This window comes from Mus caroli, unplaced genomic scaffold (assembly GCF_978045245.1).
Source record: "Mus caroli unplaced genomic scaffold, Mus_caroli_1 scaffold_13, whole genome shotgun sequence".
Lineage (NCBI taxonomy): Eukaryota > Metazoa > Chordata > Mammalia > Rodentia > Muridae > Mus > Mus caroli.
The window spans coordinates 7,095,270-7,109,924 of record NW_028227268.1 but is presented as its reverse complement, the minus strand read 5'-3'; the positions used below and the strand labels follow the sequence as shown (position 1 = coordinate 7,109,924).

Sequence of the window (14,655 nt, the reverse complement as noted above, 5' to 3'; positions counted from 1 at the left end):
AGAGATGTTCATCCCAGAAGATATAGAAAAAGACCTAGCTTCATACCAGAAGGAAATGACAGGCAGTTATGGGAATCTCCACTGCCAGGGCAGATTTTCATGGGCTCCAGCCTGGGACAATGGCAGCACGAGGGGTGGAAGAACGCAGTGTCCACTGGCCATCTAAGAATAGCAAAGCCACGTCATGATGAAGGTTGCCAACAAGGCAGTGAGATGAGTAATGAGAAAAAGAGAAGCTGTGCAGGCAAGGAATCTATTTAAAGCAGAAAAGGCGGGCCTACACCCCGGGCTGTTTGCAGAAGGGAGAGTAAATATAACATGTGTGTGTTTGTGTGTGTGCATATGTGTGTGTGTGTGTGCATATGTGAGTGTGTGTATGTGTGTGTTGTGCTGTGCTGTGCTGTGCTGTGCTGTGCTGTGCTGTGCTGTGCTGTTCTGTGCTGTGCTGACAGAACCAGCCCCGGAATGAAGGAGCATTGGCCATACAGAGAAAAAATGCTTCGCTCTTTAAATTTTTATTTTATTATTTTAAAATTCATATATAACTTCATAGGAATATATAATGAATTTTAGACATTTTCACTGATATTATAATAACTTGTATCTCTTATTGTCCCTATGTCTTTTCTTCTGTCCTTCCTTGCTTCTTTTTATTTCCTTCTTTTCTTTTTCTTTTTTAATCCAAGACATGGTTTCTCTGGTTAGCCTTGTTTGTTTTTCTAGATTTCTCTGTGTAGTCCTAGAACTCATTCTGTAAAGCAGGCTGACCTAAAACTCAGAAATCCACCTGCTTCTGCCTCCTGAGTGTTGGGATTAAAGGCATGTGCTACCAATGCCTGACCTACAGGCTCTAATGAGCCCCTCGCCTGATTATATGTTTGTGTGTGTGTGTGTATCCAACCATAATTGTTGGTCTGAACATGAGTGGGAATGTGGCCAACTGACTGGCAGGTATACCCCTGAAGCAAATGGAAACCATCCTCTTAACAAGAGGCAGGCTCACTAGAGTCCAACACATGTCATCAAGGAGAATATGCTAACCTGGGGACTCTTCTCACACAAAGTGGGAGAACACCCATGTTAGGTGTGAATTTGGCTGTGGGTGTCAGAGCCCCACTCAAGGAGAAGACTGTGTTGTGGTGCAGAACTCAGGATGTCTGAGGCTGGCGGGCTGTGAAAACTCATTTCCCCTGAGCATTTACGTTGGAGTCCATTGGCCTTCTCTATGAACTTTAATTGGGTCTGTCCCATTTTGGAGCATGTATGTGGAGAGTGATAACTACTTAGACATTCAATAATTGTGTCTTAGTAAAAGGGAGAGAGTGGAAGGGCCCAGTGCAGAGACCATTCCTGGAAGGGTCGTAGGGTGATGTGGGTTCGTGACTCCTGAGAGACCAACTACTTCCTGCAGTTTACCTCCCCATTTGGTTTCACTGAGCAATCTAGATTTCAGGGACCAAGACTTATCTACTACTTGGAGACCTGAGCAGGTAGTACAAAGCTTAGGTCAACTACTCCATCTGGGTTTGCAATGGGCTTATTCACTGGGCTGTGTTGACAAAAAAGAAAGCAGGGTGTGTCCTGCCCATAAGGGACAGATATCCAGTGTGACAGTGGCAAACCTTACGCTACTTGGTGAGGCCACATTACCTAGATATTTGGTCAATCAACTGGCTGGTGGCCCACAGTCTTATATTGGCATGTTTCCTCTATGCACTGGGACACTAGGAAGAAATGTGATGTTTTCTTGTATTTTCTTCTTTGGAAGTCATCAGTGGAAGATAGCCCCAGATAGGTATTGCAGGATGTTCTGAGAGAGGGGGCCGTGAATGGGTTCCAGAACTCAGCTGTCCCTGCTATAGGAGTGGGATTAGTCTGAGTCTGGTTGTGCAGCACATCAGAGCCATGGTACTGCTGACAGTTGTTCCTTACTAGATTGAGTCTTCTCCAGACTGGGGAGATGGCTCAGCAGGTAAATTGCCTACCTTCTTTGCATGTATAAGGACATGAGTTCAATTCCTACAACCTAAGGTGTTTGTTTGTTTGTTTGTTTGTTTGTTTTAAGCTAGGGCAGTTGTGTATGCTTGCAATCACAGGATGGAGGATAGAGGCAGGAAGATCCCTGGAGTTCCCTGGCCAGCTGTCTGACCTACCAGACAAAGGTGCAGGTCAATTAGAAACCCTGTCTCAGATACTAAGGGAATGATTCCAGTAGATGTCTCCCACATACACATCTCCCCAGCAAGGTGCACACACACACACACACACACACACACACACACACACCAAAGACAGAGACAGAGACAGCAGAGAGACAGAGATTATTTTCCATCTCCTGGGAAGTGTTTCTGTCTATCCTAGGCAACAGGACTATGGGTCTTCACCAGGTCAATTTCACCTCCCCAAAAGCATCTCTGAGGCCTGGTCACCCAGAGGACTGCACTGAGCATGCTCAGGAACACGGGTAACTCCACAAAGACCATCAGCAGGAAGTAGATGTTGCTCAGCAGGGACCTGCAGGAAACAAAGGAGGCAGGGAGTAAGCAACCACATGGCACAGAGGGCTCAGCCTTCCTGTTGCCCATATCCTTGCCTTCAAGGGCCAGATACAGTCAAGCCTGAGAAGCTACTAGGTCTGCCTCCCTGCAAGTGCATGACTGGACATGCTGCCTGCAGGATAAGCTCTCTAGCACTGGAAAGCTTTACCTGATATCCCTCTACCAGGCTAAAGGCTTCACAGCCTCCTGGCCTTTGAATTTGGCCTCTGCTATGTTCTTCACCAGGATGACCCCACCTACCTCATAGGGGACTTGAGGCTCACTCCATCTAGAAATGGGTGATAGCTGCTGTACTCTGTCGTGGATTGACACTGCTGTTGCAGTTCTTTGTGTTCCTTTGTTTACCCTGATGCACCATGAGGACCTGACAGTATTACGCACCATTCTCCACCTCTCTACCATGCTCTATTCCCTGCCCAGGTCCCCATCTCTCTCCTTGGGCCATCCTTGGCTTCTCCTTTGGTAAAACAAGAGGCCATCCTCAGCTCATGGGAAGGAAGCATCTACAACTGCAGATACTCTGTGAGTCACAAGCTACCCCAACATGTTCCTGGAGAAGCAGGAGGTGCCACCTGGCAGACCATCCAGTGTCCCAAAATATTTCCAAGGACTGAGATCTCTCCATGTTTCACATTCTCCTGGACTCTATATTTCTGCAACCTGGAACCTCTGTCACTTGATAACTAACTTTCCATCTACTTACAAACAAGCAATAAAAACACTTCCAATGCACTAGCAGAGAAAGAATTAAAAAAAAATCAATGAGAGAGTCTATGAGGTGGGAGGCTTTGAGACATGTTTGTATAACTTGATATTCAGGGAGCAGAAAGAACACAGTAGAAAGGATAGGGGACTGGATGAGACCTGAGGAACAATTGTGAGGGAGAAATAGAGAAGTGGCCTATGCCTTAGTTAGCTTGTGGTTTATCTGTGTCCCTGACCTGGAGACTTGACCCCAACAGGCCATGATGAAATTAGGCCAAGGTAGCTCTACAGTGCTGGGAATTCCTCTGGAACCTTAAAGAGTGACAAGGATCATCCAGGCCCACCACAGTGTCCAATTTCCTACTCCTCCTCTGCACTGCGGAGACCCCACCCTCACCCCACATTGTCTCTTGGCATAGTTGGATAGGGACAAGGAGATTTAATTATAGGCTGAAACCTGAAGCTGATGGGAGAGGGATCTCTTCCATCTCAGAGGAGACCCTACTGTGGCCCTCTGTCGTGCCCTCTCGGGGGACACACAGGGGAGACACAAAAGCTGTGTTCAGTCTGTCCTATCACTAAGGTGAAGGCTTTACCTTCCTGCAGCTGAGGCTTAGAAGGGGAGCGTTGGTGTACTAAAAGGTGAAAGGACTGGGGGGCCCACCTCAGGCTTGGACATGAGAATCTGCTAGCCCTAGTGTTTCTACAGGATAGGTACTGAGGTTAGCAAATAAATTTAAAATATGGACACATCAATTTGGTATTCAGATAAATGAATATAGCCATGTTAAACAACACTTGGAATATACTTGTCAAGATATAATTGGTTTTCCTGAATCCCAGGATTCCTGGGCACTTATCTTCTATCAGGAGGCCCTCCTGAGGAGAGACCTCAGGGTCAGTCCAGTGGGAAGGAGCTGCCAGGGTGCAGCTTTGTTTACCTGATGTGGGAGCTGCTCTGAGTCACTTGTTCCTTGCCAGTGTTCTCGAAGGTTGGTGGTGTGGCTGTCAGATTTGTGGCTACGGTGGTCATAGTTGAACTTTCTGGGGCTAAAGATACAAGAGATCATGGTTTAGTCCTCCTGTGGATAGTACAGCTCTGGTATGGTGTTAAGTTCTTTCCACTAGGAATTAAGGGGCTCAATTCCCAGCCACCATTAAAAACTTCCTTCCTTCCATCCTTCCTTCCTCCCTTCCTTCCTCCCTTCCTTTTTTCCTTCCTTCCTTCCTTTCTTTCTTCCTTCCTTCCTTCCTTCCTTCCTTCCTTCCTTCCTTCCTTCCTTCTTTCCTTCCTTCCTTTATTTATTTTTGGAGACAAGGTTGGTCTGTGTAGCCCCATATCATTTGGGACTCACTCTGTAGGCCAGGCTGGCCTCAAACTCAGAGATCTCTCTACCTCTGCCTCCCTAGTGCTGGGATTAAAAGTGTGTGCCACCAGGCCTAACACTTGAATTCTTTCCTAAGGAAAGATGATGTGTGGAGAAAAGAAAGAACTTCCCATTAAAACTTGCTTCCTGTGCTGGGCAGTGGTGGCGCACACCTTTGATTCCAGCACTTGGGAGGCAGAGGCAGGTGGATTTCTGTGTTTGAGGCCAGCCTTGTTTACAGAGTGAGTTCCATGACATCCAGGGCTTACAAAGAGAAACCCTGTCTCAAAAAACAAAAACAAACAAACAAACAAAAACAAAACAAACCAAACCAACCAACCAAACAAACAAAAACCTTGCTTCTTTCAGAGCATATTCATTACTGCCTGGTGTGCCATATTCAGAAATACTGAAAGAGTTCTCTAGAAGAGCTCTTAATCACTGAGCCATCTCCCCAGCTACAATTTTGTCTTTTTCTTTGTTGTAGTTGTTTAAAGCAACAGATAAACCTCATCCTTGTTACTCAATCTTGCCCAGGATTAAAGGTTCTGCAGCTTCCTTTCTGTTATGTTAAAGGGGGCAGCGGGGTCTCAGGAAGAGACTTTAGCTCAGTGGCAAAGTGCTTGGCTAGCACACATGGGATTCTGAGTCCAATTCCCTGATCTGTAGAACTGAGAATATCTAAGACAGGCATACAAGAAGACAAAGGTTCCCCACCTCACCCTCTTTCTTGGAGAAAACAGGACAAATAGAGTATATTCACTTTATCTTTTCTAGTAAGACTTTCGCAAGGGTCACTGATTAGGCCTCACCCCTATCAGGATTTTCTGGAACTTTTTTTCTCACCTGGGTTAATGTTCACATTAACTATAAACATGGAGTCAAGTTCAGCTATGACAATTCCACACCAGTAAATGCCAGCATCACTCATCCTCAGATCCTCCATGGTCACCGTGAAGATGAAGGCTGTCTGGTCATCCCTGAGATCTGAACTCAGCAGCTCTGCCTGATCAGCCACTGCTCTCCATTGAACCATCCTCTCTCCAACCCATACTTGATTTTCCTTTTAGGAACTTGATTGGCTTGTCCTAAGATGTAAGCAGCAGAGACCTGGCCAGTGCTGATGGACACTTACTGATAGCAGAGAAGAGAGCTGTGCACATAGACCTGAGAATACAGCTCTAGCTAGAAGACCACAGTGCACCAGTGTGAACCATGCTGGCTCAGTGGTTGATGATGCTCCACAGGATGGGTGGCCTGAATTCAGTGCTCAAAACTCACGTGAATGTGGAAGGCGAGAACGGATTCCACGAAGGTCTGCATGGACTGTGGCATGCAAGCACACACACACATCACAACTATACTCAATAATCATTAAAAATAAAATGCGAGGAGTTGAAAACAAAGATGTTTACAATAGAGGAAAACAATTTAATGTTTAGGGTCTCATTTCTCTTATTCCTGCTGTTATTACTAGTCCCCTCTTTTTCTTCATCTTCTTAGGTTGCTTATTTTCCTTGAAAATATCCCTGTTCATTTTTATGTGCCTGAGTGTTTGTGTCTCCATGCATGTGATTGCACCTGGCAGTGCTCAGACAGAGCAGAAGAGGAAGTTGGATCCCCTAGAAATGGAGTCAGAGACCACTGTGAGCTGCTGTGTGGTGCAAACCTGGATGAGCAGCTTGTAACTGCTGAGCCTGCTCTCCAGCTCCTAACTGATATTTGAGGCCGAGTTGTATGTAGTCTAAGATGACCTGGAATTTACTATGTAGCTGAGGATGAAACTCCAGATTCTCCTGCCTCTACCTCTCGTATGCTGGGATTGTGATCATGTGCTTGTCTTGGTATAATAATGTCTTAATTGAAAGCCAAAGGCATAAGTCACAGGAGAAATATTGACTCATTTGCTACAGTACAATTAAAAGCCATTCATCAAAAGATACATCTCCTTCTGTATGTCTCTATCTATATGTCTATCTCTATCTATATCTATGGCTATAATTATTTGTATCTATCTGATTATATATATATAAGGCGGTGGAAGTAGTTCAGTCAAGAGGGCTTGCTGTACAAGCTTGAAGTTCTGAGGCAGATCAGCTGAACTCACATAAAAAGCAGGCCGTGGTGATATGTGTAATCCCAGCCTGTGTTTTCTTTTATAACAAAAGCAGGGTCGGGGAGGGTGGAAGAGGAGAAAGAGGGACGGAGGGAGAAGAGAAGGGAAAAGAGGCTCTAAAGTGTTTAACCGCAGAAGAAAAAAACCCGATGTCCCAGGGCACTTACATAACCAACCAGAGGGCAGCACAGCAGGATGCAGGTTAGAACATCAACATATCAGCTGTGTGAATCTCAGAAACACAATGTTATATGATGAAGTCATGAGGCTTAGAAATGAAGCATGTTACTGGGCATGGTAGAACATGCCTATAATCCCAGATCCGGGGAGGCAGAGGCAGGAGGATTGGGGTTGGAAACTAGCCTGGGCTATATAGTGAGACATTGTTAACCAAAGAAAAAGGAAGAAAGGAAGGAAGGAAGGAAGGAAGGAAGGGAGGAAGGAAGGAAGGAAGGAAGGAAGGGAGAAAAGGAAGAAACAGATAGGCAGACTGGAAGGCAGGCAGATAGTAGGGTACAGTGGAGTGCACCTGTGTGGCAGAATGCTTGTTCTATGTGCCAGGCTTTGGGTTACTCTAGAACAGTGTTGGAAAAAAGTAACACTGGTGCTAGTATGGTGGTGGAGATTAATTTCTGTAAGTTCAAATCCAATCTTGTCTATATAGTGAATTCTGGACCAGGTTCCACAGTAAGTACCTATGTAGAAAAAAATATAACTCTGTTTATATAACAATCAGACACAGGAAAGTTAAGCAATACACCCTTGGCCAGCCCATGAGCATGCATGTGGCAAACACTTAAGCTTAGTGGGTATGAAATGCTAGGCTCAGGTTGTCACCAAGGTGGCTGGGAAACAGGGATGTGCCGTCAAACAGGGAGATCATCAGTATAGCCCAGTTTCTATGACTGAATCTGGAGGGCACAGTGTCATGAGTATTTCTCATGGAAGGGGTACATATTTACTGGACAAGCTCTCAAATTGCCTTCTCAATTATTCACCTCTATACCTTTAATTGGCACTACCCTCCATTGGAAATGCTTCCTTCTGCTGTGGTGTGAGTGACCATCCAGTACTTGGCCCTATATAACACCCTCATCCCACCCCAAGGCAGTGAGGGAGAAAAAAGAATTCCAGAGCCAGGGTTAGAGGAGGAGAGTGCCCTGACTGCTGTGTTCTGTGTGTGGCCTTGTCTCTCAATCATGAACTCACGGCAGCTGTGGTTACCTGCACAAGACCAAGTCAGAAAAATCAGCTAGCTAATTATGTATATGGCTGTTCCAGCTGAATGAACACCTGCAGGCCAGAAGAGGGCATCAGAGCTCTTTACAGATGGTTGTGAGCCACCTTGTGGTTACTGAGAATCTAACTCAGGACCTCTAAAAGAGCAGCAGGTACTCTTAACTGTTGAGCCAACTACCTAGACTGGAGTCATTTAAATATATAGGATTTTATTTGGTAACTTCTTTTGTGTTTTTGACACACCACAAAGAATCTTCTAAAAGTCTCAGTGCATTCTCAAGAAATATGTATTTACTGGCTGTCCTCAGCCACCAGAGGAGCTGTGTCCACGGACAGGGCCTTGATGTCAACAGACTTCACTGGTTCTCATAACAGGGCTGAGTGCTGCTTCCCCCAGAGCACCTCTGAGGCAAGTTTACCCAGAGGACAGCACCAAGCATGCTCAGGAACAGGAACAACTTCAGAGACACCAGGACCCAGAAGTAGAGGCTGCTCTGAAGAGACCTGTAAGGGACAGAATTACAATAAGCTCACTTCCCAGAAGGTGACAATAATGCCCTGTGCTATGTGACTGTCCCGTATCCAGGTCTGTGTCCACAGAGATATGTGCAAGGACAAGGAGAAGGACTGCCTGAATGACCAGTGTGATTAATACAGAGTCCAAGAGGTAGCCTTAACCTGTAAGGCCTGACCAAGACCACGGGCTTCTCCCCCTATGCCTTCTAGCCAGGTAGGAACAGCCTCCCCAACCCACACCCAATTCTCTTCTAACTAGACCTCTCTAACTTTCTCCAGGGTGGCATTTATTTATTTACTTATTTATTTATATTATGTAGCCCTAGCTGTCCTGGAACTCATTATGCAAACCAACAGGGCCTTGAACTCATAGAGATTCATCTGGCTTTGCCTCCAAAATACTCAGTGGCTTATGCCATTACACCCAGTGGCTTAATTATTTTACATAGTTAATTGTGTGTGTGCTCATGTGTGTGTATGCAGATGCACATGCATGTGCATGAATGTGGAGATCAGAGGATAACTTTGGTCATTCCTCAAGAGTCACCACTTTGTTTGTTCTGATATAGATCTCACTATGTAGCTATGACTAGAATGGAACTCACTATGTAGACCAGGATGGTCCTAAACTCCTAGAGCTTGGTCTAACTCTGCCTCCCAAGTGCTGAGATTCAAGGTGTGAGCCACCACACCTGGCCCATCTATCTCATCTATGTTGTTTGTGACACAATCTCTCACTAGCCTGCAGCTTACCAAGTAGGCTGGCTAGTCAGTGAGTCACAGGCATCCTCCTGTCTCTACCTCAGCAGCTCTGGTATTTCAAGTAGGGGATGCTATGTTGAATTTTCGTGTAGGTGATGTGATTCAACCTCAGATGCACTTCCACAGCAGACCCATCTCCACAGAGCCATTTCTCCAGGATCTGAATGTGTTTGGGTAGCGTCTCCTGGGCAGTAAGCTAACTCCAGCCCAGCGGGCCTGTATCTGAGTGTCATTGTTGTGTCCCCATCTGTAGATCAGCAACTGGCACTCACAAGCCCCTCCCAGGTCAGCCTGAGATTGGGAAATGCAGGAGGGGCTTACAGGAGAAGATACAAACCCTCTGCCTCTGCTCTCTCACTATGACCCCTGCTCCCCATCCAAAGGTCTCAGGGATGTTGGTTCCTCACCGAGGCTGAGGGCAGGGAGCAGGAATTGTGTCATCTGTGGTCACACTGGGCTGAGTGTGCTCCACTGAGGATGTGGGGGACTCCAGGATATCTCTACCACTCTCAAGGCTGGAACCTGTGACTGGAAAAAAGGATAGAAACACAAGACAGTTTCTGCAACCTCCACATTGTCTGCTACCCACTGAAGCCTCTATCACTCTGCTTCACTCAGGTCCCTAGGGGCATGAGGACAGCTGTCTGACAGCCTATAAGCCACATGGCCACACTAAGTCCTGGTCATGGATTTTCTTCCTAGCCCATATCATGGTGAGCGGTGGCACTTGCAAACATGATGGAAGCCTTCTTAGAGAGGAGATTGTAGGTGTCTGTAACAAGACCTTAGTGAGTGCCAGGTCCTATCCAACCTCAGACAAATCTCTTGCCTCCTTGTGTGCCATCCCTCTGGGGACAAACAGGATAGTGGGACTGCATGTCTGCCTGGCACACTCATTCCCAGTGTCAGCTGGAAAGTCCACTAGGACATCTTCTCTGAGGATTGAGCAGACAGAAAGTTCTAGACAGGCAAATGTGGCAGGACCTGTGGAGAGTGGCCTCTACTGCAGAGTAGTGACGTCAGAGGGATTGTAGTTCTCACTCTTCAGTATGAACCCACAGAGGAGGTTGCAGGGATCATATAAATGCATGTAATCCCAGTGCTGGAGAGGCAGAGATAGGAAAATCAGGCATGCAAGGTGAATCCTAACTACACAGAGAGATGGTTAACCTGAGCTACACGACATTCTCTCTCAAATGATGGTGTTGAAGAAGAGGAAGTGGAAGAAGAGGAGAAGGAGCAGGAAGAAGAGGAGGAGGAGAAGGAGGAGGAAGAATAGGAGGAAGAGGAGAAGGAGGAGGAGGAGGAAGAAGAGGAGGGGGAGGAGAAGGAGGAGGAAAAGGAGGAGGAAGAGGAGGAGGAGGAGGAGGAGGAGGAGAAGAAGAAGAAGAAGAAGAAGAAGAAGAAGAAGAAGAAGAAGAAGAAGAAGAAGAAGAAGAAGAAGAAGAAGAAGAAGAAGAAGAAGAAGAAGAAGAAGAAATTGGACTTAAGAATGAGGTTTTGTCTCTTCCTTCAGCTCCCTTCACCAACCCAGCCCTTAAAGAGATGCACTGAATTGGCTTCTAAGAACAGAGGAGGCTCCATTTGGGGAGCAAACACTGCAGACATGGAGAACGTTGGGGAGTAAGTTACTGAAAGCCTATCTTCCATCCTGCTTGACCCTCTGTTCACAGAAGGGGAACCTTGGAGGGATTCTGTGAGTTTCTTCCAGCAGTAAATGGTCCCTGGGAAAGGGGACACAGAGGAGCTTGGAGGGGGTGAGTGGGTTCCTCGGGGCACTGAAAAGCCCCATGCACTGCCTAGGCTCCAAATTGTGTCTCTGGAGTTTTCTCAGAAGTCCCAAAACCAGTGATGAAGCTGGTACCCAAGGTTAAGTGTACACTCTGTCCCAGGTCAGAGCCACCTTTGAGAGAGAGGAGATGATGAGCTGAAGTACCATTCGTGTATGGAGAATGGAGTCAGGCCAGAGACCTGGGAGAGTGTACTCTGGTTTGTTTGGTTTTTTTTTTTTTTTTTTGTTCTTCATCCTTTTCTTCCTTCTTCCCTCACTCCTTCCCTCACTTCCTACTTTCCTCCTTCCCTTTTTTCCTCCTTTTCATTTCCTTCCTTTCTTCCTCCCTCCTTCCCTTCCTCCCTCTTTTTCTCTCTCCCTTTCTCCATCCCCTCCCCCTTTCTTCCTCCTTCCCTTCCTTCCTCCCTTCCTTTTTTCCTTCCTTCCTTCCTTCCTTCCTTCCTTCCTTCCTTCCTTCCTTCCTTTTCTTTCTTTTACTTTTTGAGACAGGGTATGATACGGAGTTTATAGCCCTGGCTATCCTGAAATTGTGATCTTCCTGCCTCCACCTCCTGAGTGCTAAGATCTCAGGCACACACCACCCTGATCAGCAGCCGATGGGTTGGTGTTGAGCTGATTTCGCACCAAAGGAAGGATCGGGTGGGGCATCCTCCTAAATCAGCTGATCATTTTCACACACAACAGAGCTGCCACCCCAACCCTCCTGAGGGGAAACCACACTCCAGGTCTGCTCCCCTTCAGCCTCAGTCATAGGCTGTCAGGGACAGCTAACTGCAAAGCTGGCATGTCACCAGTGAAAGCTCCCTCTGAAGAAACCACTGTCACCATCTGTCGCCTACTGACCTCTGCTCAGCCCCCAGAACACCAATGAACTCTGTCTGGTTTCCATGGTTCACTCTCACAGGATACAGATCTCTGTCCACTGACCACACTCTGCTCTTTCTGTCCCATGTCCCCTGACAGACCAGCACCTTCCCCCTTACAAGAAGCAGTTACTCCAGGATGTCTCCCTGGCTGTTACTCTGTCCCTATCTGCCCCTCATCATACATAATGTTGTCCCAGGCTCTGAGCTGATTCCTCCTCCAGAAATTCCTGCCACTTTCAGCTGTCCTGGTGCCATAATGCTCATTATGGGGACTTACCTGGGTCCTCACTTGGAACCACAGACAACTCAATCTTGAAGTACTTATCAACCCCCAAGCGGGCATCCAAAAATGGTATATCCACCCCACACATGTAGGTGTCTGCATCCTCCAGGGTGAGGTTCTCCAAGGTCACTGTGAAGGTGAGGTTGTCTGGATGGTCCCTGATGGTCACTCGGCCATTCCTAGTTTCTTCTGAGCTGCTGGTCTTGACAATATCTTTGCACAGTACCTTCAGTGACACTCTGCACCAGAATTTGTCCTTAGTCTTGAATTTCTCCTCATACTGACACGACACACTCAGGGATTCACCTACACTTCCTGTCATGGTGCTGGGGCCATGCAGTGGGACACAGCCTGGAAAACACAAACCTCAATTCTGCACACTGACAGCTGGATGGGAGTAAGTCCTCCCTTTGGTCAGTTCTTAAAAACCCTCTTGTCTCAAGGAAACAGTGAGAAAGGAGACAGGCTTTGTCAGAGCAGGAGTCAGGACTGAGGTCATAGATTATAAAATAAATAGAGATTATGTGGTTATGGCACTGACTGTCACAGGTGACCCTCCCAGTTTTCCTGAATCTGCCTCAGGTATTACTGTATTGTGCACAGAAACCTGGCAGCACCTGGGGAGCAGATGCTGATGGTCCTGAGCCCCACCCAACCCCAGCCGTACCCTCCTGATTCTCTCTAGACCCTTCTGCCTGTGCTGGCCTCTCCCCCTCCCCCTCCCCCTCCCTCTCCCCCTTCCCCTCCCCCTCCCTCTCCCTCTCCCTCTCCCCTCACATGCCCTGTCAGACTTATAGCAGGAGTTCTCCTTTCAAAGCTTACACCTGACACATCTGCCCCATGCTCACCTGGGACCTGAGAGAGGAGCAGAGCTGAAGGCAGCCACAATCTTATTACTCTGGGAATCATTTCTTCAGCTCTGCTGTCACCTTTGCCCACATCAGGGCCAAGAGTGGAGAAGGATCTGTCTCATTCTAGACAGTAGAATGTCCTCTTGCCTAGTTCTCCTTTCTGTTGTCTGTTTCCTGGTCCCTTGCTCTCACATGAGGCTCCAGATGAACAGTAGCAGGAAGGGCTCTGTTGATACTCCAGGCCTTAGAGGCTTTGGTTCCTACCACACAGAACAAGTGGGGACAACCACTGCTGTGGATTGAGGGTGCCATCTGTCACCTAGCCCTTACCCGAGGGCTTCGCTACTCCTGCCAAAGCCCTGGGGAACATTTCCATTTACGGTCAGGTTGTTCACCCTCTGTGACACACCACTTCCTGAGTGGATTGGAAAGCTGCCATTCTGTTGCTCTAGCTCTGTGACCACAGAGGAACCATCTCCTTCTAAAATTCAGATTATAGGGCACTATTTGTCCATGGCGTCCCTAGAACTGTTTCCGGGTTTACACTACTGGTCAAGGTCATGCTGTGGCCCTATCCCTTAATGAGAGATTATCTGGGTGCTGTGTCCTCCAAAAGGGTACAGAGCTATAGGTCACAGCTTTCTTTTCTTCAGTCTTATTCTGTTTGGTTTGCTGTTTGTTTGTGGCAGCATCTCTAGCCCAGGATGGCCTCTATGTAGCCAAGGAGGACCTTGAACTGATCCTCCTACCTCCAACTCCTGAGTCCAGGAGTTTAAGGTGTTTGTCACCACAGCCCATCCATGCTGTGCTCAGGATTGAACCCAGGGAGGGCTCTGCACATGCCAGACAAGCTCTCTGCAGACTACACTGCAACCACAGCTCTGATTACTTGAGACAGTATCTCACACTGCAGCCCAACCTGGGCTCAAATGCAGTATTTAGCTGAAGCTAACCTTGAACTCAGAGAAATCTCCCATCCCTTAAGTGCCAGGCCTAGATGGGAGCCACCATGCATGACAGCTCTGTCTTCTTGTGTCTCTGGGCCCCATATCTAGACATGGGCATGATTTCGAGTAGGTGTTGTGTGGCAGAATGGAAGAATGACCTCAGCTCTCTCCTTTCTGATGACTCAGTTTCCCAGTGCTGGCCATCCACTTCCCTTTCATGTTGGAGAAGAAGGGAAAAGAGGTAGTCCAAGAGCCTGGGGACCTACCTGACCGCAGAGGTACCTACACCTCTCTGATCTACAGCAATATCTGCAGGCTGTGGTGACATTTTGGGGAGACCTTTTACACTTAAAGTTCCCTGGGTTTGGACTCTCCTCTGGGTATCCAGTCCTATGTCACTCACTTCCAATCTCCATTGACACAAAATGCAGATGTTCTCCCTACTAACACAGAATGCAGATGTTGTCTCACTGTATCATTTTCTTGGCTCTCACTGATTGACCATCAGGGTATCTGCCTGCATTTTTCTATGTCCACTATTTCTTTATGCTCTACAGAATATCAGGTCAACAAGAGCTAAGAAAGTGCTTTGTGCATTCATTATGGGACTCTAAGTCATGGTCATGCTTGCTAGCTGTGTCTACTCACTGTTC

At 47.2% G+C, this 14,655-nt stretch overlaps 2 protein-coding genes across 3 annotated transcripts; both read right to left on the bottom strand.

Annotated features, from left to right (window-relative positions):
* Window positions 1-2,357: 2,357 nt before the first annotated feature.
* On the bottom strand, window positions 2,358-5,666 carry LOC110288503 (CMRF35-like molecule 5). Its single transcript, XM_021154830.2, has 3 exons — window positions 5,477-5,666; window positions 4,205-4,313; window positions 2,358-2,514 (listed from the first exon to the last, which is right to left on the bottom strand). Exons 1-3 carry the CDS (start codon window positions 5,664-5,666, stop codon window positions 2,358-2,360), a joined length of 456 nt encoding a protein of 151 aa, XP_021010489.1.
* A 2,553-nt stretch (window positions 5,667-8,219) lies between these two features.
* Window positions 8,220-13,453, bottom strand: LOC147001370 (CMRF-35-like molecule 4). 2 transcript variants are annotated; one of them, XM_085829213.1, is made up of 4 exons: window positions 13,053-13,453; window positions 12,199-12,555; window positions 9,671-9,785; window positions 8,220-8,489 (listed from the first exon to the last, which is right to left on the bottom strand). In XM_085829213.1, exons 1-4 carry the CDS (start codon window positions 13,111-13,113, stop codon window positions 8,342-8,344), a joined length of 681 nt encoding a protein of 226 aa, XP_085685339.1. In that variant the 5' UTR covers window positions 13,114-13,453; the 3' UTR covers window positions 8,220-8,341. The 2 variants fall into 2 exon arrangements, with proteins under 2 accessions (XP_085685339.1, XP_085685338.1); XM_085829212.1 differs by having other exon boundaries at window positions 8,224-8,489; window positions 9,671-9,791; window positions 13,053-13,438.
* Window positions 13,454-14,655: the final 1,202 nt, after the last annotated feature.

What these genes read in the sequence shown, in the direction of transcription:
- LOC110288503 (XM_021154830.2), bottom strand. Translation starts at nt 5,666, where the DNA reads ATGGTTCAATGGAGAGCAGTGGCTGATCAGGCAGAGCTGCTGAGTTCA. An exon ending in TAATGTGAACATTAACCCAG is followed by an intron (nt 4,314 to 5,476) that starts GTGAGAAAAAAA and finishes TTGTATCTTTAG; the next exon opens with CCCCAGAAAGTTCAACTATG. An exon ending in CAGAGCAGCTCCCACATCAG is followed by an intron (nt 2,515 to 4,204) that starts GTAAACAAAGCT and finishes TGTTTCCTGCAG; the next exon opens with GTCCCTGCTGAGCAACATCT.
- LOC147001370 (XM_085829212.1), bottom strand. Translation starts at nt 13,113, where the DNA reads ATGATTCCCAGAGTAATAAGATTGTGGCTGCCTTCAGCTCTGCTCCTC. An exon ending in GCTCCTCTCTCAGGTCCCAG is followed by an intron (nt 12,556 to 13,052) that starts GTGAGCATGGGG and finishes TGTGTTTTCCAG; the next exon opens with GCTGTGTCCCACTGCATGGC. An exon ending in GGTTCCAAGTGAGGACCCAG is followed by an intron (nt 9,792 to 12,198) that starts GTAAGTCCCCAT and finishes CCTTTTTTCCAG; the next exon opens with TCACAGGTTCCAGCCTTGAG.